The 24,586-nt window shown below is 49.2% G+C and overlaps 1 protein-coding gene across 1 annotated transcript in view; it reads right to left on the bottom strand.

Annotated features, from left to right (window-relative positions):
* The window catches only part of COPG1 (COPI coat complex subunit gamma 1), a 28,203-nt gene extending 8,884 nt beyond the window's left edge, over positions 1-19,319 (bottom strand). The window contains exons 1-17 of the mRNA XM_003829418.5: positions 19,139-19,319; positions 18,156-18,208; positions 16,523-16,603; positions 16,192-16,263; positions 15,931-16,010; positions 14,140-14,215; positions 13,804-13,896; positions 12,720-12,806; positions 11,247-11,404; positions 11,014-11,147; positions 8,475-8,542; positions 8,068-8,256; positions 4,890-4,985; positions 3,097-3,340; positions 1,789-1,864; positions 847-950; positions 267-392 (exon numbers count right to left, since the gene is read on the bottom strand). Coding sequence (XP_003829466.1) covers positions 267-392; positions 847-950; positions 1,789-1,864; positions 3,097-3,340; positions 4,890-4,985; positions 8,068-8,256; positions 8,475-8,542; positions 11,014-11,147; positions 11,247-11,404; positions 12,720-12,806; positions 13,804-13,896; positions 14,140-14,215; positions 15,931-16,010; positions 16,192-16,263; positions 16,523-16,603; positions 18,156-18,208; positions 19,139-19,175 — 1,774 coding nt within the window. The 5' untranslated portion in view covers positions 19,176-19,319. The remainder of the gene's footprint in view (positions 1-266; positions 393-846; positions 951-1,788; positions 1,865-3,096; positions 3,341-4,889; positions 4,986-8,067; positions 8,257-8,474; positions 8,543-11,013; positions 11,148-11,246; positions 11,405-12,719; positions 12,807-13,803; positions 13,897-14,139; positions 14,216-15,930; positions 16,011-16,191; positions 16,264-16,522; positions 16,604-18,155; positions 18,209-19,138) is intronic.
* Between the last annotated feature and the right edge of the window lie 5,267 nt (positions 19,320-24,586).

Raw genomic sequence — 24,586 nt, 5'->3', positions numbered from 1 at the left:
GGGGCAGTGTGGTGGTGACCCCAGTGCTATTACTCAGGGATTATAAATACTAACCCTCCTGAGAGTGGGAAGCAGAAGACATGTGAGAGAGCCCACGTCTGTGTGTATGTGTGTCTCTGTTTTCTGGAGCCAGAGGTGGAAAAGATCATTTTCTCCCCCCAGCATAACTGCCACCCACCCTAGTTAGGTTAGTGGCTTTGCAGCCAATGCAGACCCTCCAACAGAGGCCTGGCCTTGATGGCCTCTGGGAGGAGTATAAGTGTTACCTGTTCTCTGCTCTGCCATGGGTGCCGTGGCCAGGGGCACAGACTTGAGGTCAAAAGGTTTTTCTGATGGTTCTAGAGTGTACTGCTGCAGAGCCCTCTCCAGACCAGGGATGGACACAGTCAGACCTGGAGGTGAAGAGAGGTCACCATGCCTGGCAGATAGAGCAAAATGTGCACCAGGGACCACCATGGAGGCCCTGGGGTCCCGAAGTTACAAGTCCTAAGTAGTATGACCCTGAGAAAATCACTTTATTCTCTAAGCCTCTGCACTCTCAGACACATCCTCCCTTACAGGGTAGGTGTGGGGAATAAACATATATACAAAGTGACTTGTAAAGGGTAAAGTACTGTAAAAATAAAGTTTTTATTAATGATGAGCGTTTCAATTCACTGGACAATTTCCACCCAATTCAGGTGTGACCTGAATGACCCGGGACCTCCTGAGGTCACCATGATGCCATGAGGTTGCCAGGCAAGTCCAGCCAAGAGCATCTTGCCTCTGATTTCCCCTGCCCAGGGAGTGATGAGAACCACAGCTCCAGTAAGGTGCTGAGTCCAAGATAGCCAGGGAATGACTCACCATTTAGGATATAGCCTGCATTAAGGGCCTTCTGCTTCTGCTCCAGGACATTTAGGTAGAAGGTGGCTCGGTCCCTTACTTCATTGTCATCATCCATCACACACCTGCAGCCAGGACACAAGGTGGTCCTGACTGGGACCCAGCAGGGATGGCAGGAGGGATCCTGCAGGGCTTCATTAGAGGTAAGTCCATAGGGATAACAAGTAGACTAGTGGTGGCCCCAGGCGGAGGGTGGAGGGAGTGAGGAGAGGCCACACTCATGAACACTGAGTTCCCTTTGGGGTGATGAAATGTTTTAAACTCAGGTTGTGGTGATGGTTCCATCACTCTGTGAATATGCTAAAACCCATCAAACTACACATCTTAAATGGGTAAATTGTATGGTATGTGAATTATATCTCAATAGAGCTATTTTTTTTTTGAGCTGGAGTCTCGCTCTGTCACCCAGGCTGGAATGCGGGGCATGATCTCGGCTCACTGCAAGCTCCATCTCCCAGGTTCACACCATTCTCCTGCCTCAGCCTCCCAAGTAGCTGGGACTACAGGCACCCGCCACCACACCTGGCTAATTTTTTATATTTGTAGTAGAGACGGGGTTTCAGCGTGTTAGCCAGGACGGTCTCAATCTCCTGACCTTGTGATCCACCCGCCTTGGCCTCCCAAAGTGCTGGGATTACAGGCGGGAGCCACTATGCCCGGCCTCAATAGAGCTATTTTTAAAAAATGGACAAAATAATTCAAGTTACCAATTGTCACATCTGGTTGGTGCAATTTGCACAGCATTGTTTTTCATGCTTTTCTATGCTTTCTCTTTTTTTTCCACAATCAGTAGCTGTATAACTTTTCTCTCCCTTTTCAGTTAAAAAAAAAATAAAGACAAAGGAAAGCTGCTTGGGTCCAAGGGAACACTGTCCCCATTAGGGCCCCTGGGCCTAGACTCACCTCTTCAGCAACACCAAGATACTGGGTAACATCTCTTCATTCTGGGCTCCAAACTTGGCCAGAGCACTCACAGCACCTGTGTTTAGGAAGCGAATGTGATTTACCCAATGCACCCTGACAACTCACTGTTTGGGCACTTCCAGCACTCAGAATGGGTCTTCAGGCAGAAGAGCCCCAGAGGCAAGAAGTCTCAAGCCAGGAGGCCCAAAGTCACTACCAACACAGTGAGTGGCTTTGGGTGGATCTTGGCGCCATCCCAGGCCTCAACTTCCTTATCTATTTAATGGAGAAGGGCGCCAGATGGGATTAGTAGCTCCCATTCTAAGGTTCCAGGAGCTAATTTCAAATTAACCACGATGAGGTCACAGAAGCTGGCTATAATGTAAAGCTCCTCACCTTCCATATCCAAATGGCGTCAATTTGCAGTTAAGGCTCAGAATAATAAAAATGAAAAGGGAACAATTACTTAAAGATCATTTATTGCTGAAAGAAGAAAATCTGTCCAGTGGGGGCACGAAAAGAAATTAAAAATAAAGAATAGGAAGGTTGCTCACTGAATTGTAAACTTTATATAAATGGGTGAATTTTATGGCATGTGAATTATATCTCAACAATGCTTTTTGTTTTTTAGCTAAACATCAACATACAGTGAAAGTTAAAAAAAAAAATCACTTAAGGCAAGGCACAGTGGCTCTGTAATCCCAGCACTTTCAGAGACTGAGGCAGGAGGATAGCTTGAGCCCAGGAGTTCGTGACCAGCCTGGACAACATAGCAAGACCCAGTCTCAATTAAAAAAATACTTAAAAAAATTATAGGGGTTAAGAACCATGGCCGAGCACGGTGGCTCACGCCTGTAATCCCAGCACTTTTGGGAGGCCGAGGCGGGCAGATGATGAGGTCAAGAGATCGAGACAATCCTGGCCAACATGGTGAAATCCCATCTCTACTAAAAATACAAAAATTAGCTGGGCATGATGGCGCACACCTGTAGTCCCACCTACTCGGGAGGCTGAGGCAGGAGAATCGCTTGAACCCGGGAGGCGGAGGTTGCAGTGAGCTGAGATTGCGCCACTGCATTCCAGCCTGGTGACAGAGCGAGACTCCATCTCAAAAAAAAACAAAAAACAAAAAACAAAGAACCGTTCAACTAGATGACATGTAAGGTCCTGCCTACAATATTATGAAAAACAGCTTGTGCAGCAAGAACACTGAGTGCACAAATCCCCACTGGAGGCTCAGGTCCCTTTGCTGGGACATTTATTCAAGGGTAAGCTAAGTTTCCAAGTTCAGCCCTGGCTCAGACCTACCTGCCCGGACCTCCTCATGCTCCAAGACCACTCGGTTATAGATGAAGCGGATGTACTTTGAGGGATTGGTGGTCTTGGGCCCCTCCTGGCCCAGGAGATGTAGAATACGGGTGGCCAGCACTGTGAACTCGCAGTCCTCGATGAACTCGCACAGATGTGACAGCCCTGTCTCCTTGCTCTCTGAGTTCTCTTCAATGATGCTGATGATGCAGTCCACGATAGCGCGCTTATACTCAAAGCCACCCTGCAGAGAGAAGCTGAGCTAAGCAAGGAGCCTGCTCTCTCCAGAAAAGAGTTGAAGACCTGAGCTGGACCAAGGACAGTTGTCCAAACACAGAACTTGGAGACAGGGCACTTGGTTCTCTGGGCCTCTATCACTCTTTCCTGTCAAACAAAAGGCTGGTCAGGTGCAGTGGCTCACACCTATAATCCCAGCACTTTGAGAGGCTGAGGTGGGCGGACCACTTGAGCTCAGGAGTTCGAAATCAGCCTGGGCATCATGGAGAGACCCCATCACTACAAAAAATAGAAAAATTAGTTGGGCATGGTGGTGCATGCCTATAATTCCAGCTGCTTGGGGGTCTGAGGTGAGACGATTGCTTGATCCCAGGAGGTTGAGGCTGCAGTGAGCCGTGATCACACCACCACACTCCAGCCTGGGTGACAGATGGAGGCCGGGCGCAGTGGCTCACGTCTGTAATCCCAGCACTTTGGGAGGCCAAGGTGGGTGGATCATCTGAGGTCAAGAGTTTGAGACCAGCCTGACCAACATGGTAAAACCCCGTCTCTACTAAATATAAAAAATTAGCCGGGCGTGGTGGGGGGCACCTGTAGTCCCAGGTACTTGGGAGGCTGAGGCAGGAGAATCACTTGAACCCAGGAGGTGGAGGTTGCAGTGAGCCAAGACCACACCACTGCACTCCAGCCTGGGCAGCAGAACGAGACTCCTACTCAAAAGAAAAAAAAAAAAACTGCTATCATGCATACAGTGTCTCCAAAGTGCTAGGCCTGGCCAGGCATGATGGCTCACACCTGTAATCCCAGAACTTGGGTGGCTAAGGTGGGAAGATCACTTATAGCCAGGAGTTTGAGACCAGCCTGGGCAACCCAGCAAGACCCCATCTCTACTTAAAAAAAACAAACACAATCACCAAAGTGCTGGGCCCATTAGCTGACGACTCACTAAACATTAGTGCCCGTCTACAACAACATTCTTGGGAAACGCAAAGACACTCAAGGCAATGGCTCCTCTACTGCCTAGTCCATGGGCCACTCTGGGGCTGGGTGAAAGGGGTACCATGTATCTGAGGAACAAATCTACTCCATGAACATCTGCTATTGCTCCTAAGAATTAACCCATTTTGTTGAGACGTCCAAGAAAGGTGGCATAAGTGAATCAGTAATTCACGTCAGGAACAGAAATAGAACCAATGTCGTATTATTAGCACCGGTTTCACAAGAAACCACTCCTAGAGCTCCTGGAATGGTCTAGAATATTTCTGCACTAGAGTCCACCAGAAAAGAACATGCATTTTCCCATCTTCTGCACAAGCATCACCTCAGGACATCCAGTTTTTAAAGTCAGGCTGGTGAGTCATAGTTATTACTGTAATTACTAGCAATTGGTACGTGTTTACATGTCCACAAGGAGTTTAAAGGGTTGCAGGCACCATGAAAACCAGTTGGTTAACAGGCTAACATAAGCACACGCACAAAGCTGAGCATGGAGCCAGTGGTCAGGTCACTCCCTGCACCAGGAGACCTGGCATCCCCCGAATGCCCCTGACTCTTACCTCTTCCCGCAGCATGGTGAACAGGAAGTTCATAAGGACGGCGTGTTTGCGAGGATATTTCTGACACAGGGCACTGATGGCCTGGACAACCACCACCTGAATGAAATAGACGTGCATGAGCAGCAGGCCCTGCCACCAAGATGGGGTGACTCAGTTCCCTGAGTGCCCACTGAGTCCTTCCTTAGGTAAGGCCAGGCCTTGGGCATGACACAAGGGCAAGGAGACCAGAGGAACTCAACTCCACGCTTGAAGGGCATAATCCCTGAGCCCACCCAAGGCAGTGCCAACAGCCCCAGTGTCAGACTCTCAGACTCTGGGTCCCCCAAACTCTGCTCTTCTACTCAGGCTTCTTAAGTCTCCGAGTCCCCTCCACCCAACCTGTCCTGCTTCTCTCCCTACCACCAGCTCCCACTGATGGTTCCCACCCATCATCTCCTCTGGCTCCTTTTTGGTTAAGCCTGTCTCTGGGGTATTCTGTCCTTGGCCGCTTCTCTTCTCACAGTCTCTTCAGCAATCTTATCCCCTCCCATGGCTTTAACCGCCTCTTATTTGCCACTGACTCCCAATATTTATCTCCTGTCTGAGCTTAAGACCTGCCATTTCCAACTGCCTGTCAGACAACTCCACCTGGCGCCCACAGCACTTCAAACTCCACGTCTGCAAACACAAACATCTCCATCTCCTTCCCCCTCCCTCATCCAATACCCCATCTTTTCCTCCCCTGCAAACTAGTCAAGAGCACCACTGTCAGCTCAAAGTAGAAAATGGCATCATCTCTGTTGACATCCACCCCTCAACCCTCACACCAACCCTGCCAACAGGCATTATCCCTCAAAAAGCTCTTGTACTGTCCCACCTCTCCTACTCCCGCCGGTTCAGGCACCATCCTCTCCTTCTGAATTACTCCAACAGTCTCTTTACCCAGTCACCCCTCCACTCTGCTCCAGAAGGACTCTTTTTTTTTTTTTTTGAGACGGAGTCTTGCTCTGTCTGGAGTGCAGTAGCACGATCTCGGCTTACTGCAACCTCCACCTCCAGGCCAGGTCAAGCGACTCTCCTACCTCAGCCTCCGGAGTGGCTGGGACTACAGGTGTGAGCCACTACACCAGCTAATTTTTTAATTTTTTTAGTAGAGACAGGGTTTCACCATGTTGGCCAGGCTGATCTCAAACTGCTGATCTCAAGTGATCTGCCGACCTCAGCCTCCCAAAGTGCTGTGATTACAGGCATAAGCCACCGCGCCCAGCCAATTTTTTTTTTTTTTCAGACAAGGTCTCACTCTGTCACCCAGGCTGGAGTGCAGTGGCATGATCATGGCTCACTGCAGCCTCGAACTCCTGGGTTCAAGTGATCCTCACACCTCAGCCTCCAGAGTAGCTGGGACTACAGGTGCGCATCACCACACATGGCTAATTTTAAAAAAATTTTTCTGTAGGCCGAGTGCGGTGGCTCACGTCTGTAATCCCAGCACTTTGGGAGGCCAAGGCGGGTTGATCACGAGGTCAGGAGATCGAGACCATCCTGGCTAACATGGTGAAACACCGTCTCTACTAAAAAATACAAAAAATTAGCTGGGCATGGTGGCGGGCGCCTCTAGTCTCAGCTACTCAGGAGGCTGAGGCAGAAGAATGGTGTGAACCCGGGAGGCGGAGCTTGCAGTGAGCTGAGGTCACACCACTGCACTCCAGCCTGAGCAACAGAGCGAGACTCCAACTCAAAAATATATATATATATTTGTAGAGATGAGGTCTTGCTACATTGCCCAGACTGGTCTCAAAATTCAGGCCTCAAGTGATCCTCCCTCCTTGGCCTCCCAAAGCACTGAGACTACAAGCATGAGCCACCGTGCCCAGCCCCAGAAGGATCTAATATGCAAATCTCACTGTGTCATTTCAGCCTGCAAAGCATTCTTGTAACCCACAGGCAGAGTAGACTGCTGCCTACTTTGCATAATCCACACTATAGAATTTACCACAATATATTATTCATATTATTGTTTGCTCTGATTAAAACTCTCCGGTGACATACTTCATTGTTCTATCAATTAACAATTGTGAAATAACAGAATTACAGAAATTGAGAACAAATTAATGGCTGCCAGGCGTTAGGGATAGAGAGGTAGGAATGGGCGTGACTATGAAGAGGTAACGAGAGTCTTGTGGAGATGGATAGTTGAGTGTCTTCACTGTGGTGGCAATTTTGAAAGTCTCCACATGACAGCTTGCATAGAACTTCACATATATACACACAGGAGTTGCCTGTGTAGCTGGTGAAATCTGAATGAGCTCTATGGGTCATGCCAGTGTCACTTTCCTGGTTGACATTGTCCTGTGCTAGTGTAGGATGCTGGCACTGTAGGAGAGGGTTGATGGAGGGGTGCACAGGACTTCTCAGTATATTTCGTTGTAACTTCCTATGAATTATTTCAAAATATAAGCTCAAAAAATATTCACATCCTTCCTCCTGCCCCAAAAGAACACCTTTCCAATGTCTTCCTTGCAATTAAAACTCTTTACCTGACCATGGGCCTTACATGATTGAGCCCTGTCTATTCTGACTTTGTCACCTGCACTGGCCCCACAGCTCTTCCGCCCACTGGCCTTCTCTCTCCTTGACTTGCTCCTGCCTTTCCTCCTGGTCCTTTGCACTGATTCAGGTTTGAGCTCAAATGTCACCCTCCAGAAGGGCCTTCCCAGACTGTGCTCTTCCTAGGATCATCCCTGCTGTATTTCTACACTCTTGACTGCAGTACCCATGCCTGAGATGATCTCGTCTACTCCTTTCTTTACCTGTTTACTGTTCCTCTCCCATCCCTAGAAAGGAAGCTCCAGGAGGGCAGTCACCTGCTTTGTTCACTGCTATGTTCCCCTTTTGTCACTCTACATAGCAGACAGCAAGTGCTCAAGAAATACTTGAACAACAAATCAATGAACCCTTAACTGGCCTGGAAACTACTGTTCTTTCAGTACAAGGGGACGATATGGATGGAGGCCTGGAGGCAGGACTACGCACATTTCTCGGAAGGCCAAGTCTCTGCAGAGCAAACTGCTGGCCTCCTCTGAGTCCTCAAGGCTGACCAGCCCCTCAGGTCAGTCCTGGCAGGAAGGCTGTGGCCACAGAGAGCAGGGACAGAGCTCCTTCCTCTGGGGGCCGTGGGTGTCCTGGGGGTAGCAGGTACCTTGAATTCATCCGAGATTTCTGACATGAAGGAGGAGATCTGCTTCATGAGGCGGTCGATGCTGCTCTCGCTGCCCGTCTTAAGGAGGGTAGTGATGGCCAGCGTGGCAATGCTGCGGTTTGAATCTGTGACCAGGTTCTCCAGATCCAGATTACAAGCTGTCACAGCTGACGGATGCTTCATGGCAACCTGTTTTGGGAGGACAGTGACAGAGAGGGCAGGACCCCAATGCTGTCACTACATTTGATGGTTTGGCCCAGTCAGAAGTCCTTTGGATGAGATCATCTCACCATCTAGAAGAAACTAACTGTGACCAGGGCTATTATCCTTCCCAGCCAGGTCAGAGGCTAGGACACACCTCCAGTTGGATCAGACAGCTTCCTCCAACCCCCAACCTGGACTCTTACCTTATTGAGGGTACGAACAGCAGCATAGCGGAGAGCAGCCTTGGGTGAGCTGCAGAAAAGCTGGAGCACTGTGGGGAGATGGATGCCACATGTCAGGTTGCCTTCACTGCTGGGCAGCTGGGAAAACCGGGGGCTGCTGTTCTGACTCAAACCCTCTGCTCAGCTCATTTCCCTGCTGACACCCCCATCCCAACCCAAGACACAGAGCTCCCCTCACCCTGCGCACCTGAGCCATGGACAGAGGCCATAATGTCTGTGAGCACCCAGGGGTTCCAGTGAGGGCTGTTATTCACTGGGCATCTGCTGTGTGCCAGGTGCTGTGCTATACAGTGGACATGCCTCACTTCTATAGCTTGCAGCCACCACTAGCCCACTTTACAGATAAGGAGACTGAGGCACAAAGGGGAAAGCAAACAAACTTTAGGTTGGCAGCCAGTAAGTGGCAGAACCAAGATTAAATTCCAAGACTGCCTGCACCTGCAGCCTAAGCCCTTAACCTCTGTGAAGTAATATTCCACTCCTCTCTCCTACTGTGTCTACAGGATCCAACAGAACTTCCCCCTTGGCACCAAGTGCTGAAGAACAAAGTCCTCTCTTAAACAAACGGTTTATTTCCTTTAACTAGATGAGAGCCATTCGGGTACCATATCCCTCCCTTGCCCTGGCTGCCCGGAAGCTCAGAGCTAAATTTGGCACTCAATCATAGGAGCGAAGATGACTACTGTTTTCTGGAATATCTATGTTCCTTTCTTCATAACTTGGCTTTTATTCTCTAATACTCAAAAAAAATTTTTTCTTAATGCTTATTTTGAAGACCCTACTTTATTTACATCTTTCATTATTCTGGAAATATGGGGGATATAATAAGAATGAATGAATACCCAAATCAGTGACTGAATTCATTAGTTCTTTTTTCATTTCCTTTTTTTTTTTTTTTTTGAGATAGAGTCTCCCTCTGTCGCCCAGGCTGGAGGGCAGTGGCGCGATCTCGGCTCACTGCAACCTCCACCTCCCAGGTTCAAGTGATTCTCCTGCCTCAGCCTCATGAGTAGCTGCGATTACAGATGCGCACCACCACGCCCGGCTAATTTTTGTATTTTTAGTAGAGATGGGGTTTCACCATGTTGGTCAGGCTGGCCTCGGACTCCTGACCTGGTGATCCCCCTGCCTCGGCCTCCCAAAGCGCTGGGATTACAGGCGTGAGCCACCGTGCCCAGCAGTTCATTCTTTCTTCATTTCTAAGGAGGAAGGGAGACTTCTCTCTCCAAACATGAACTCCATCTGTTTGCCTGACCAAGTTTACACTGTTATAGTAGAGAATAATAGAAAAACAGGAGGCCCAATCATTTCTCAAAACCTGCAAATCTAACTCTCCTGCCACAACATCTTTGCTTTCCATGGGCCTGTTCTAAAACACTCCCCTCTTCTCTTCCACTTTGAATCCAGGTTTCTCACCCTGAGCACCTCTCCTTTTCTAGCCTCTCAACATATCCACTTTCCAGTACCAACCACTTTGCACCTCTTCATAGGCTTTCTCCTCCCTGACAGGGGATTCCCACACCCAGAGCAGGGCCCTGCACAGAGGAGACACCAAAGACTCCAGGACTCAAGGCTGCTGGATTCCCCTTAATAACAGCAAACAACGGCTGGGCGCAGTGGCTCACGCCTGTAATCCCAGCACTCTGGGAGGCCGAGGCGGGTGGATCATGAGGTCAGGAGTTCGAGAACAGCCTGGCCAATATGGTGAAACCCCATCTCAACTAAAAATACAAAAATTAGCCAGGCGTGGTGGTGGGCGCCTGTAGTCCCAGCTACTCGGGAGGCTCAGGCAGGAGAATCACTTGAACCTGGGAGGCAGAGGTTGCAGTGAGCTGAGATCGCACCACTGCACTCCAGCCTGGGCGACATAGTGAGACTCCGTCTCAAAAAGCAAAAACAAAAAACAGCAAACAGCAAACAACAAACATGTTGCCTTCTAAGCAATTTGTCTAGATCACACATTTTCTGGCTATATAACCCTATGTAATAGGCATGATCTATCATCCACATCTGAGAAAAGAAAAGGAAGGCATGGAGAGGATGGGCAGCCTTGCCAGGCTTGCCCAGTTGGTAAGGGGCAGAGCCAGGGCTCTAACCCAGGCTGCCCTGCTCCAGTGCTGGAGCTGGAGGCTCAGAACGACCCTCTATACTGTTCTCTCCTTCACCTGGAAAAGTGCAGCCCCACTTCACATGCACCAGTTTCACAGATCCTGGGTTCCTCCACCAGGCCTCCTCCTGTGGCCAGCCAACCTGACAGGCTCCAGAGTGGACCCGAGCCTTACCTCAGCCTCTTCAGCAGTCAGATGGAACTAACAGCAGCCCACCACCAAAACGTGATACAAGTGGGGACTCAGCATAGTATCTGGGGCAGGTGCTTCCTAGGTACAGACTCCTTAACACTTGTTAAGAGCATTTTCTTTCTTTCTCCTAGCCCGGGAACCCAGGCCTAGTTCCCAGCAAGCATAAACATGTGAGGCTGGGTGAAGGAATGCCCAGTGACCTGACACAGCCGGGGCCAGCTCTTTGGCACTGCAGCCTGGCAGATTGACGATGGCCGAGGCGGCTTCATACACCACCATCTCGTGCTTGTTGCGCAAGCAGCTCTCGATGAAGTCAAACAGTGGGCTGTCACGGCTACAAAAGAACATAGGGCGGCAAGAAAACGTTGGGGGTGGCCCAGCATGGTAGGATGACTGAGGCATCATCTAGCTGGTGAGAGATGAGAGCCGTTACCTGCCATCCTCCTCTTCCAGCTGCTTGCTGGCCACCCGGATCATCATGCAGTAGGCAAAGGGAGACTTAAGGCCGTGCCGTGTGACCTTGCTGATCATCTTATTGACGGCTAGGCGGTCATTCTTACGCACATGGTACAGGAGCCCTAGTGCGTGGTACTATAGGACAGGAGACAGCAACAGAGTACAAATGTATGACTTTTGGGTATACTGGCTGTGTGGCCCTGGGTGGGTCCTTCAGCCTTCTCATTTCTAAGATGGGCACAGTAGCAGCTACCACACAGAGTGGCTGTGACAACTGCCCCAGGTACTCTGTGTACACAGCCCTCCACACAATGCTTCACAAACCACAGAAGTATATCTGTGGTTCTTGTTCCCACCCCTGCTTCGGCAAGAGCCCTAACAGGTAGCATAAATACAGATATGGAAAGGGACAACAAACAGCACAAAGATGAAAGCAATGTGGGAGACCTGGTGCTTTCAATCAGACAATGAGAGAGAGAAGGTGGGAGCCAGACCCTGAGCATTGTCATGTTTTGTAAGTCACTGTGTGGGACACCTTAGCCATGAAATCTTGCATTACCCACAACAACCCTGAAGGTAGACAGTTTAATCTTTGCTGACTTGCCCAAAGACTCCTGGCTGGTACTGACAAAGCTAGGCCTGGAGGGCCAGAAGCCCAGGGACTCCCTTTCTAAAGATGTGAGGTCTCATAGTTATTTCCTGTCCTCGATACTCTCTTTTGTTTCCTAAAGGAGCGACATTTGGGGGCAAAGATATGGCAGCTGTGGATGCCTTCTATGTGGGAAGCTTATCTGGCCCTCATAAGTGTTTTGAGGGGCCACAGCTGGCCCTGAAGACAAGAATCGTGCAAAGGATGAGAAGACAGATGAGAGATAAAGGGAATACATAAACACACAGGGAGTGCCAATAGGCACTCATGACCCAGATGGGTCACATGTTACATGCATGATCTCAGCTCGTCCTTGCTGCTTTGTGAGGTAGTAACCTTCATTCGTATTTTACAGACAAGGAAACCAAGATCCAGAGAGATAAAAGGAACGGCTGTCCTAGGTCACTGAGGAAGAGTAAAGTGGATGAAAGCCTCATCAAGATAATTCCACACATCATAACAAAGCCAGGCTGGCAAAGGCCTAAATTTAGGCGGCCCTCTGCCTGCCTTGGCCAAGTTTGCCACATCATATGCTCCAAAACAATACTCAGCTGGTTATCAAAATACTTGAATATTTCAGCACCAGCCGGTAAGCAGTCTGTAACCCAAGCGCCCCAAGTGGTACCCTGGATTCTCTAACCCAGGACCTCCTAATTCCTCCCATGATCCAATGACGAAAGGATTAAAGCCTGCTATGGCCAGCGGTCACAAGGATCTCGGTGGCAAGTGTCCATGCCAACTGGCCAGTGCCTTACCACCTGCCTGAGTGTTTTAAATATCACTCCCTTGCTCACATCTCACCTGGACCATGATGTTATCACTGGATGCTGCCTCCTGAGCCTCATTCACCCAGCGCTTGACCACGTCAAAGCTGCACTTCAGCAGGTGCTGTGGGCAACAGGACACATTAAGGGGCAGGTAGGAAGTGTCCCCATCACACATTCTGGGCCCAGTTCTGGTCTTCCCTCAGACACAGCTCAGGGGCTTGCCACTGTCCTGGTCCTCAGAGACCATGGACAAACTCAGGATGCTCCCACCCTCAATGTCCCTCCCCAAGGCATGGGTCAACACCATCCACCCACGACTCTCTTCAATCACCCCAGAGTTTCTTGGCTGTCTTCACTGAGAAGGGTGGGACTCTCAGGCTTACAGATACAGAAATACTTTATTTTGGCCAGGTGCGGTGGCTCACGCTTTGTAATCCCAGCACTTTGGGAGGCCAAGGCGGGTGGATCACTTGAGGTCAGGAGTTCAAGACCAGCCTGGCCAACATGGTGAAACTACGTCTCTACCAAAAATACAAAAATCAGTTGGGCGTGGTGGTGCACACCTGCAATCTCAGCTACTCAGGTGGCTGAGGCATGTGAATCGCTTGAGCCAGGGAGGCAGAGGTTGCAGTGAGCTGAAATCGAGCCATTTCACTCCAGCCTGGGCAACAGAGTGAGACTCTGTCTCAAAAAAAAAAAAAAAGAAGAAAGAGAGGCCAGGCACAGTGGCTCACGCCTGCAATCCCAGCACTTTGGGAGGCCGAGGCGGGTAGATCATGAGGTCTGTAGTTCAAGACCAGCCTGGCCAAGATGATGAAACCCTGTCTCTACTAAAAACACAAAAATTAGCTGGGCACAGTGGCAGATGCCTGTAATCCCAGCTACTTGAGAGGCTGAGGCAAGAAAATCACTTGAACCCCGGCGGCAGAGGTTGCAGTGAGCCGAGATCGTGGCACTGCACTCTAGCCTGGGTGACAGAGTGAGACTCTGTCTCAATCAAAAAAAAAAGAAAGAAAGAAAGAAAGAAACACTTTCTTTTTTCCTACTGGAATGTGACTCTGAAATTTTCTTCAATTTTCTACCCCACCCCCAGCAGGGCTCCAGCAGCAACTACACACCAAGGAAGACACGAGGGCAGAGCTGGAGACACTGGGCACCTTGTCCACAATGGCTTGTTTCATGTAGCGCTCAATAGCCTGCAGCATGGTGCTCTGTGGGCAAAAGGAGCAGGGTGGAAGGAGATCCAGTCAGTCCTTGGCAGCTCTCAGGAGTGCAGGAATGGGGGCAGAGAGGAGTATGAGGAGGAAGTAAGCGTTTCTCATGTGCTCCTGCACACTGCCTCCACCCCACATCACCTGGCTCAGTGAGATAGGGGACACCCCAAAGCATGCGAAAGATGATGCCGAGGCCTCAATCAAGAGGCCAGGAAGCAGGGAGGAACCGGCACGACTCACATCAGTGATCTGGCAGAGGGCTCGCACGGCCGGGCCCCGGTAGTTGTCTTCTTTCCCAGTCATGTCTTTTGTTAGGCTGCAGGGAAGAAGGCATTGTCAGCATGCAGAGAGCCTGGGCCTGTTTACTCCTCTGCAGCTCCCAACACCACCCTTGCCCAGATTACTACACGAGCCTCCTAACCAGTGCTCTCCCTCTATTCCTGCCCCTCCAAGCCTAACTCCACACAGCTGCTGGAGGGAGTTTCATAAGACTCAAAACAAAACAGGTCATCCCCCTGCTTTTGCTAAAAAGTTTCCATAGCTTCCTACTGCCAGTGACCTGAATGTAACTCCTTGAACTTCCCTAACTGGCTATGCTCACTCCTCTCCAGCCTTTGCATGTGCTGTTTCCTCAGCCTGTAGCATTCCTCACCCCTCACCTCCACTCTGTCCTACTCTTTTTTTTTTTTTGAGACAGAGTCTCGCTTTGTCGCCCAGGCTGGAGCGCAATGGGGTGCGATCTTGGCTCATTGCAACCTCTACCTCCCGGGCTCAAGCTCTACTGCCTCAGCCTCCCCAGTAGCTGGGACTACAGGCACATACCACCATACCCGGCTAATTTTTGTATTTTTAGTAGAGACGGGGTTTCACTATGTTGGCCAGGCTGGTCTTGAACTCCTGACCTTGTGATCCACCCGCCTCGGCCTCCCAAACTGCTGGGATTACAGGCATGAGCCATCACTCCTGGCTTTTTTTTTTTTTTTTTTGAGACGGAGTCTCGTTCTGTCACCCAGGCTGGAGTGTAAGTGGCATGATCTCAGCTCACTGCAACCTCCACCTCCCCAGTTCAAGCAATTCTCCTGCCTCAGCCTCCCCAGTAGCTGGGATTATAGGTGTGCGCCACCACACCTGGCTAATTTTTGTATTTTTAGTAGAGACAGGTTTCACCATGTTGGCCAGGATGGTCTCAAACTCCTGACCTCAGGTGATCCACCCATCGCAGCCTGTGGATTACATTGTGGATACAGTGCTGGGATTACAGGCATGAGCCACTGCGCCTGTCCTGTCCTACTATTTCTTACTCATCCTTCAGGACTCCACTTAGATCATTCCTCTGGGAGGACTTTCGTAATTCAAATCAAGCTGGATGCTCTTCTGGTCTGCTCTCATAGCCCATAATACTTCCGTGATAAACTATATTACACCCTACCTTAATGGCCTGATGCCTGGTTATTTCTCTGTAAATTCTGGGGCTACAGAGGCCATGTCTATCTTTTTTGTTGCTACATCCCCAGAGCTACACACAGGGACTGACAGACAATATTTTCTAACTGAACCTACAAATCAATGTATGACCCCCCCCAACCTTAAACTGTGGCAGGAAGAAATAAGAGAACTGAGCCCCAATTCTTAAGGGCAGTGATTACACTTTAGTCACATCTGTCCCTGAATCGATTAGCTTAAAGCAGACACCAGTCACTTAGTAAGCAGTATACCGCTTGTACTCTCTTGTTTATTTTTCTTGTGTTCTCTCTTTATACTCAAGAAAGTCTTTGCGAAAGTTCTAAGCTGGTTTGGTTGACTAAGAGAAATCAAGAAAAGGAAGCATTTGTGTCCAAGTCAAGGTCAGAGAATTAAAATAGAAACAGCACACCTGGAGGCTGCCATGGGGTGGGCAGTGGTAACAGGGAAGCTGCCATGGGGTGGGCAGCTGGCAATATGCAACCAAGTCTCACTGTCTGGTACACACAAGAAAAAAATGGTCTGTCAATGGAACCCATCAGAAGAGCCACCCACAACCCCATGACTTGCCTGCTGGTGACAATGATGACATCCTCTGCAATGCAAGACATCTCCTTGATGGTCAAGTAGCACATCCGACGGAGTGTGGGCTGGGAGATAGGTGGGAAAAGCCCTATCAGCCCGGGCTCACCAAGGGCCAGAGTTGGGAGAAGATACCTCCTATCTCCACAAAGGCAGCCCACACTGACTGGTGGGGCCAGCTCTCTTTGGCCCTCCCACCACCTTGTTACAGCTGCCACCTCTCAAGGAAAGCTGGGTTGAGGCACTTACATCATTGGACTGAAAGAGCTTGGTCATGGCAAAGAAGGCCTCAGTCGCTTCCGTGGTCCCCAGGTGCTCCCCCTGTGTTAATCAAGAAAGAAGTCTCAGCTTGGGACAGAGGGTCAGACAGCAGTTCTTTCAGGATCAGCCCACACCGGATCCCCAGACCCTAAAGAGGCTCAAGGGCAACATATGAAACTTGGATGCTGAGGGGACCCAGAGCTGAGCTGTTGTCTACAGCCACGGAGGCTGTCCAATAGCCTAAGAGTGATCATGATTTGTCCACTCCCCTCCAAGCCCCCAGCACCATTCTCCCTACCCCCAAGCTTCACCCTGTTACCTGGTTTATGAGATAAAGAATCTTGGTGAGGATGTGGGCACATTTCCGAGGGTTGATGGGAGTTTCATTAAATACACGGGCCTAAGAAGAAGTGACCAAAGATGTTACCTTCTAGCCTAGTTCATATCCCTTCAAGTATATTCAATGTCTGAGAAGTCTCAGGGTAAACTGACTTGTCTAAACAGGGCTTTCTGGGTATGCAACAAGCTTATTTTCATAAGGAAAGGGTTTGTTTTTCTTTAATCAACTACTAATTATTCTTAGACTCTCGTGTAAATATTAGTTAGGGATGCGCTAACCTATTGACTAGCAGATACTTAGCAACCATCTGCTAACTGGAAACAGAAACAATGAACGACAACAATAAAGAAAGAAGCGGCTGGACGCAGTAGCTCACGCCTGTAATCCTAGCACTTTGGGAGGCCGAGGCGGGTGGATCACCTGAGGTCAGGAGTTCGAGACCAGCCTGGCCAACATGGTGAAACCCCGTCTGTACTAAAAATACAAAACTTAGCCAGGCATGGTGGTGGGCACCTGTAATCTCAGCTACTCGGGAGGCCGAGAGGCAGGAGAATTGCTGGAACCCAGGAGGCGGAGGTTGCAGCAAGCCAAGATCATGCCATTGCACTCCACCCCAGGCTGACACCAGCGAGTCTCCATCTCAAAAAAAAAAAAAGAGAAGTGGCTGGGTGCGGTGGCTCACGCCTATAATCCCAGCACTTTGGGAGGCCGAGGCGGGCGGATCAAGAGGTCAGGATTCACACCATTCTCCTGCCTGGCCAACATGGTGAAACCTCATCTCTACTAAAACTATAAAAATCAGCCAGGCACAGTGGCGTGCGCCTGTAGTCCTGGCTACTCGGGAGGCTGAGACAGGAAAATTGCTTGAACCCAGGAGGCAGAGGTTGCAGTTGAGCCGAGATCGTGCCACTGCACTCCAGCCTGAGCAACAGGGTGAGACGCCTTCTAAAAAAATATATATATATATATATAATATATATATAATATATATAATAAAAATAAACAAGTCAGGCAAAATCTCTACCTGCATAATGGCCACAGTCTAGCTGAGGTGATAGTTTTAAACCAGTTTCCTTAGCTTTGGAATTAACTTTAAATAGAGAAATTTTTTAAATTTTTAAATAGAGAGGCCAGGCGCGGTGGCTCAAGCCTGTAATCCCAGCACTTTGGGAGGCCGAGGCGGGTGGATCACGAGGTCAGGAGATCAAGACCGTCCTGGCTAACGCGGTGAAACCCCGTCTCTACTAAAAATACAAAAAATTAGCCGGGCGTGGTGGCGGGCGCCTGTAGTCCCAGCTACTTGGGAGGCTGAGGCAGGAGAATGGCGTGAACCTGGAAGGCGGAGCTTGCAGTGAGCCGAGATCACGCCACTGCACTCCAGCCTGGGTGACAGAGCAAGACTCCGTCTCAGAAAAAAAAAAAAAAAAAAAAAAAGAAGTAAGCATAACTAACTCTCTTCAGAAACAAAGTTTTCCTGTCTTCCAGAAAACTTCCAGGCACAAGTTTTCTCCCGTGTTGCTCTTTAAAACAACACTTTCAATGTGTTGGTATTTCAGTTGCATTGGTGGTGAATATTTATGATGGAAGCTAGAGGGGAGCAAATGTCACTTGCCTCCTGGAGTACGGCACTCTTCTCAAGGTGCTGGAATGGGTTGGAGCCTCCACCTACAGTCAAGGACAATGGAGAAGGTAGGTTGTGACTCTGAACTTCAAAACTCTCCCAGACATAGGTAAAAGGAAGATGTCCCTTCCTAGTAAATCTAGTAAAGTTCAAACTCCTCAGGAATGGCAATCAAGCCTCTACAATCTGTCTAGGGATCCTACTAGTCTCCTGCAAGCAGGTGGGCTCCACTCTACCCCAAACCACTCACAATCTCCCAGCAGCCCTGGTACAGTCCTGTGCTTCTCATGGTGCCATGTCTTGTGTTCATTTATATAACTTGTAATTAACTAAGTCCCTATGTGCCAGGGACCACCATCTCGTTGTAACTAGTTCCTTCATAGCAGATGACACATTTGCAAATAATTACACGTGTGATTATCTGGTTGATGTCTGTCTCCTCCATCGTGGGTGCAACCATTCTAATATTCCCAGCTCAGGCACTGAGTGTCCCACTTGCTCTGTTGCAGTATCCAGGACACCGTACAGTACCTGGCATACAGTAACTGCTCAATATACTTTGCTGAATAAATGAATGATGGGGTCAGAGTTCCCAGTCACAGGACGCTGGCTCCGCAGGTTACACCCCAGTTTGGCCAGCACCAACGTAGCCCCAGCGAATCCAAGAGGTTGGACGAAGAAAGTAACAAGAGAACATTCGGCCTGGTCCCCTCCTTTGACAGATGGGTAAATTGAGGCCGGGGGGGGTGTTTGTCGCGCCCAAGGTCACCCAGAAAATTGCAGTCCGAGCTTACAAGAGTGAGACAGCCGCGCATGCTCGGGCTCTCCGAGGCCTGCCACTGACTAGCTGTGGACCCTGGCACAAGCCCCTGCCCCTCACTGGGCCTCAGCCTTCGGGTCAGGACAGAGAACCAGAAGGAAGGCTCGGCGGGTGGGGGTCCGGCCTCCCTCAGACCCAGGCCTGGCCCCCTCACCTGACTCCTCATCCTTCTTGTCGAATTTCTTCAACATAGTGGAGTCGGTGGGGCGCAATGCAGCAACGCAATGCTCGACGGGCGCGGCACGGAGTAGCGGTGCCACAGTGGTTCTACAGGGACCACTTCCGGGCCCCGGCTGGCCACGTCGCCCTGCGCTCTGCGCAGGCGCATTCCGCGCTCTGCGCCTGCGCTCTTTCCGGTAGCCACAGCCTCGTCTAAGGTTAACCTTAGCTCTGCCGGAGCGGGAGTGGGGAAAGCCAGACGGAGGGGCAAGGGCTAGGTGCAGGGGGTACTGACTAGCATCCCAACTCTGCTCCCTACGCTTCTTTCCGTATACCAAGGGAGGAGGAGGAGCCCCTGCCTCGTTGCGTTGTGGCGTGAGTCTTTGTGGCTTTCGGGTGTGAGGTTGGTGGCACACACTGGCCCGCAGTAAACACGCAATTGATGTGACCGGTCTATGACTGTTATTGCCACCTTCCGAAGGAGCCTTGCCAGCCACTCACTCCTCGCTTTCAGATTCTTTCCCCTGCCTGATTTCCTCCTCAGCTCGAATCGCCATCTAACACTTTATTTTTACTTTCTGGCTTTTATTTGTTTATTTCTCGTTCTGCTGCCCAGGCTGTGGTGCAGTTGTGCGATCCTGGCTCACTGCAGCCTACAGTTCCTGGGCTCAAGCGATCCTCCCACCTCAGCCTCCCGAGTAGAGCTGGGCGCACCACCCCCGACTAATTTTTTAACTTTTGTAGAGACGAGGTCTCACTATGATGTTGCCCAGTCTGGTCTTGAACTCGTGGGCTCAAGCGATCCTCCTTTCTCGACCTTCCAAAGTGCTGGGATTACAGCGGTGAGCCACTGCACCCGGCCACTTTCTTGCTGTTTTGTTTTTTTTTTGTTTGTTTGCTTGTTTGTTTGTCTTTTATTCACTGCAGTGGATAATGTTGGCACATAGTAGTTGCCCAGTGAGTTCTCGTTGAATGAATGCGTGCAATTGCATTTTTAATTTATATCTGCCGGGCCCTATCTCGTCTGCTCCTGATGCAAATTGCCTTGTACATTATCAACCTTAAGAGATCTAACTAAACAGCATAGAACTTCAACGTTATTTTGCAAATACTTTGGATATTTATGGAGTGCCAACTAGATGCGCTGCCTACGCGGGGAGGTGGGGGAAGGGCGTGGGAAGGAACGGAAAGGGGAAAATGACACATCACCCAGGGTTTATCTTCCTGGGGACCTATGCAGGACACCCTGAGGCTAAGGTAAGCACAGTGCATGCCAGTGAGCCAGATTGCATTGGCAACGGCAAAGTCGTGATGGCCAAGCGCTGCGACACGGCCCCAGCTTGCCTGGGGAGGGGAAGCCCGCAGTCCTGTGGGCAGGAGGAGTGGGCTGTGGAGAGGAGAGGCAGGGGGCTGAGGCAGAGGCCCCAGGTGAAAAGGGTGACCGCAAAGCTGGAGGAAGGGAGATGTCAGAGGGGCCAGCCCTTAGGGTCTGGCTTTGCAGAGGCTAGGGCCAAGAACAACAGATCTTGTGACATGCAAAACTGTCAAGAGTCAGAAAGATGTTCAAAATGTCTGATCAGTAACCCCACCCCTAATCAGGAGGAAATTGTTCAAAAGAAGAAAATGAGGCCGGGCGCAGTGTCTCAAGCCTGTAATCCCAGCACTTTGGAAGGCTGAGGCAGGTGGATCACCTGAGGTCAGGAGTTTGAGAGCAGCCTGACCAACATGGTGAAACCCCGTCTCTACTAAATACAAAAAAAAAAAAAAATTAGCCTGGCGTGGTGGTGCATACCTGTAATCCCAGCTACTTGGGAGGCTGAGGCAGGAGAATCATTTGAACCTGGGAGGCGGAGGCTGCAGTGAGCTGAGATCACGCCATTGCACTCCAGCCTGGAGTCTGGGCAACAAAAGCGAAACTGTCTCAAAAAAAAGAAAAAAGAAAATGAAGTTGCCTGCTGCAGCAGTTTGCAGCAAAATAATTGTAAACACCCTAAATGTCTATCAATAAAGGGATGATTAAGGAAGTTATGGTACATCTGAGGACTAAACTGATTTTTATCTTGTCTCAGCTACTCCAGGAGTCTGAGATGGGAGGATCGCTTAAGCCTGGGAGGTCAAGGCTGCAGTGAGCCATGATCATGCCACTGTACTTCCAGCGTGGGCAACAGAGCAAGACCCTGTCTCAAAAAATACATAGGGGTGGCCAGGCGAGGTGGCTCATGCCTATAATCCCAGCACTCGGGAGGCTGAGGAGGGTGAATCACCTGAGGTCAAGAGTTTGAGACCAACCTGACCAACATGGTGAAACCCCGTCTCTACTAAAAATATAAAAATTCACTGGGCATGGCGGCAGATGCCTGTAATCCCAGCTACTCGGGAGGCTGAGGCAGGAGAATTGCTTGAACCCTGGAGGTGGAGGTTGCCCTGAGCCAAGATCGTGCCATTGCACTCCAGCCTGGGTGACGGGCGAGACTCTGTCTCAAAAAAAAAAAAGTGTATATACATATATATATACATATATATATATACACACACACACACACATGCATATATAAATAGGTGTACAATTCAGTGGGTTTTAGTATATTAAAAAAAGTTTATGTACCTGTCCGCACTAATTGGAGAAAGTTTTCATCATCCCAAAAAGAAAGCTATTCATTAGCAGTCACTTTCCATTTGCCCATCTGCCCAGCCCCTGGCAACCACTAATCTACTTTCTGTCTATAGATTTGCATGTTCTGGATATTTCATATAAACAGAATCATATGCTATGTAGTCTTTTGTGTGTTTTGCTTCTTTCATTTAGCATGTTTTCAAGACATGTTATAGCATGAATCAGTACTTCATTCCTTTTGTAGCTGGATAATATTCCATTTTATGCATTTACCATATTTTGTTTCTTAATCAGTTGATGGACATTTGGGTTGTTTCCAGTCTAGTTCTTGTGAACAAAGCTGTGAATGCTGTGAACATTAATGTACAAGCTTTTGTGCAACCCTATGTTTTAACTTCTCTTGGGTCTATACCTAAGAGTGGTATTACTAGGTCATATGGTAACTATGTTTAACTTTTTGAGAACTGTCTAACTGCTTTTCCAAAGCAACTGCGCCATTTTACATTCCCACCAGCAGTGTATGGAGGTTTCAATTTCTTCACATCCTTGTCAACACTTGTTACTGTCTTTTTGATTATAGCCATGCTAGTGGGTGTGAAGAGGTTTCAATTTACACTTTCCTGATGGCTACTGATGTTGAGCATCTTTTCATGTGCTTATTGGTCATTTGTACATCTTCTTTGAAAAAATAGCTGTTCATATCCCTTGCTCGTTTTAAAATTATTTTATCTTTTTATTTAGAGTTGTATGAGTTATTTAAGTCTAGACCCCTTCTTCTTTTTTTTTTTTTTTTTTTTTTAGACAGAGTGTAGCTCTGTCACCCAGGCTGGAGTGCAGTGGTGCAATCTCAGCTCACTGCAACCTCTGCCTCCCAGGTTCAAGCGATTCTCATGCCTCAGCCTCCCTAGTAGCTGGGACTACGGCGTGTACCACCAGACTCAGCTAATTTTTGTATTTTTGGTGGAGACGGGGTTTCACCATGTTGGCCAGGCTGGTCTTGAACTCCTGACCTCAAGTGATCCTCCCGCCTCGGCCTCCCAAAGTGTTGGGATTACAGGCATGAGCCACCATGCCAGGCCAATAGAGATTATTTTTATGATACTTTTTATCCACCACCACCTTCCATATTCTAAGGATTTCCCCAGCCCTCTTCTGAGATGCACTCTCTTGCCCTCTAGGTGGCACCAACTCCCTAATTTTACCTCTAGTTTTTTAGCGACGGCACAGCTGGAAGAGGCTTGAAGCCCCCATGCCAGGTCCTGTCTGTCCACTAGGGTGACCCAGGGCAGTTTCAGAGTCCGGGGACTAACCTGAGCATCCCTTCAATATAACAGGGAGACTCAGGACTACCCTTGCTTTAGAGGCAGCTTCCAGCCTCATAAAATGAGTTTTCCAGTAAGTCACCTGTTTTCTTGTCCACCCACACCCACTTTTGAAACTATGCCCTCACTCATTCGGCATTTGTTGAGCACCCACTGTTACATAATACTTGTAAAAATAGCAAGTACTCTATACATATGAGCTGTTGTTAACAAAAATTAGACTTTTTTAGGATGAGATCATGAATATAAGCGCCCCCGCCTTTGCAAACTGTGAAGGGCAACATTGTGCTAAGGTGTGATCATTATTGGGGCAGGAGGACCACAGTACAAGTGCTAGCATTTATCAAGGACTCACCAGGTGAGAAGCACTTCATGTATTTTATCCTGAGCCCACCTAATGAAAGTTCAAAGTAAACATCATGCTGACTTCACTGGCACAAACCTGAATCTCAGACATTATGTACATTGATGAAGGACACATGCCAACTGAATGACACAGCTGGGAATCAAACCAGTTTCCTGGGTTTCCACAGACTGCTACTTACCCTGAATCACAAGCCATCAACTAAAAGGAGAGCTCGGGGTGAAATCAAGGTTTGACCTGGACACACGGTTATTAGACAACCCGGGGGGTCCCATCAGCTTCATAAACATGTTTTCCTTATGCCATTTTTCTTTTTACCCTTTTTATGTATGTATGTATTTATTTATTTTTATTATGTTTTATTTATTTATTTTTGAGACGGAGTCTCACTCTGTCGCCCGGGCTGGAGTGCAGTACCACGATCTCAGTTCACTGCAACCCGCACCTTCCTGGGTTCAAGCGATTCTCCTGCCTCAGCCTCCCGAGTAGCTGGGACTACAGGCGTGCACCACCACACCCAGCTAATTTTTGTATTTTTAGTAGAGACAGGGTTTCACCATGTTGGTTGGCCAGGGGTCTTGACCTCTTGACCTTGTGATCTGCCCGCCTCTGACTCGGAAAGTGCTGGGATTACAGGCGTCAGCCACCACTCCCAGCCTTATTTATTTATTTTTAAAAATAGAGACAGGGGCCTGGGTGCAGTGGCTCATGCCTGTAATCCCAGCACTTTGGGAGACCAGGGCAGATGGATCACCTGAGGTTAGGAGTTCGAGACCAGGCTGACCAACATGGTGAAACCCCATCTCTACTAAAAATACAAAAATTAGCTAGGCATGGTGGTGCACGCCTATAATCCCAGCTACTCGGGAGGCTGAGACCGGAGAATCACTTCAACCCAGGAGGCGGAGGTTGCAGTGAGTGGAGATCGCACCACTGCACTCCAACCTGGGTGACAGAGTGAGACTCTGTCTCAAAAAAAAAAAAAAAAAACAATGGAGACGGGCCAGGCACGGTGGCTCACACCTGTATCCCAGCACTTTGAGGGGCTGAGGCAGGTGGATCACATGAGGTCAGGAGTTTGAGACTAGCCTGGCCAACATGGTAAAACCCCGTCTCTACTAAAAATACAAAACTTAGCCAGGC

Source organism: Pan paniscus, chromosome 2 (assembly GCF_029289425.2).
Source record: "Pan paniscus chromosome 2, NHGRI_mPanPan1-v2.0_pri, whole genome shotgun sequence".
NCBI classification, from domain to species: domain Eukaryota; kingdom Metazoa; phylum Chordata; class Mammalia; order Primates; family Hominidae; genus Pan; species Pan paniscus.
Note: the sequence above shows the minus strand (reverse complement) of the source record. Positions and strands in the feature narration are given on the sequence as shown.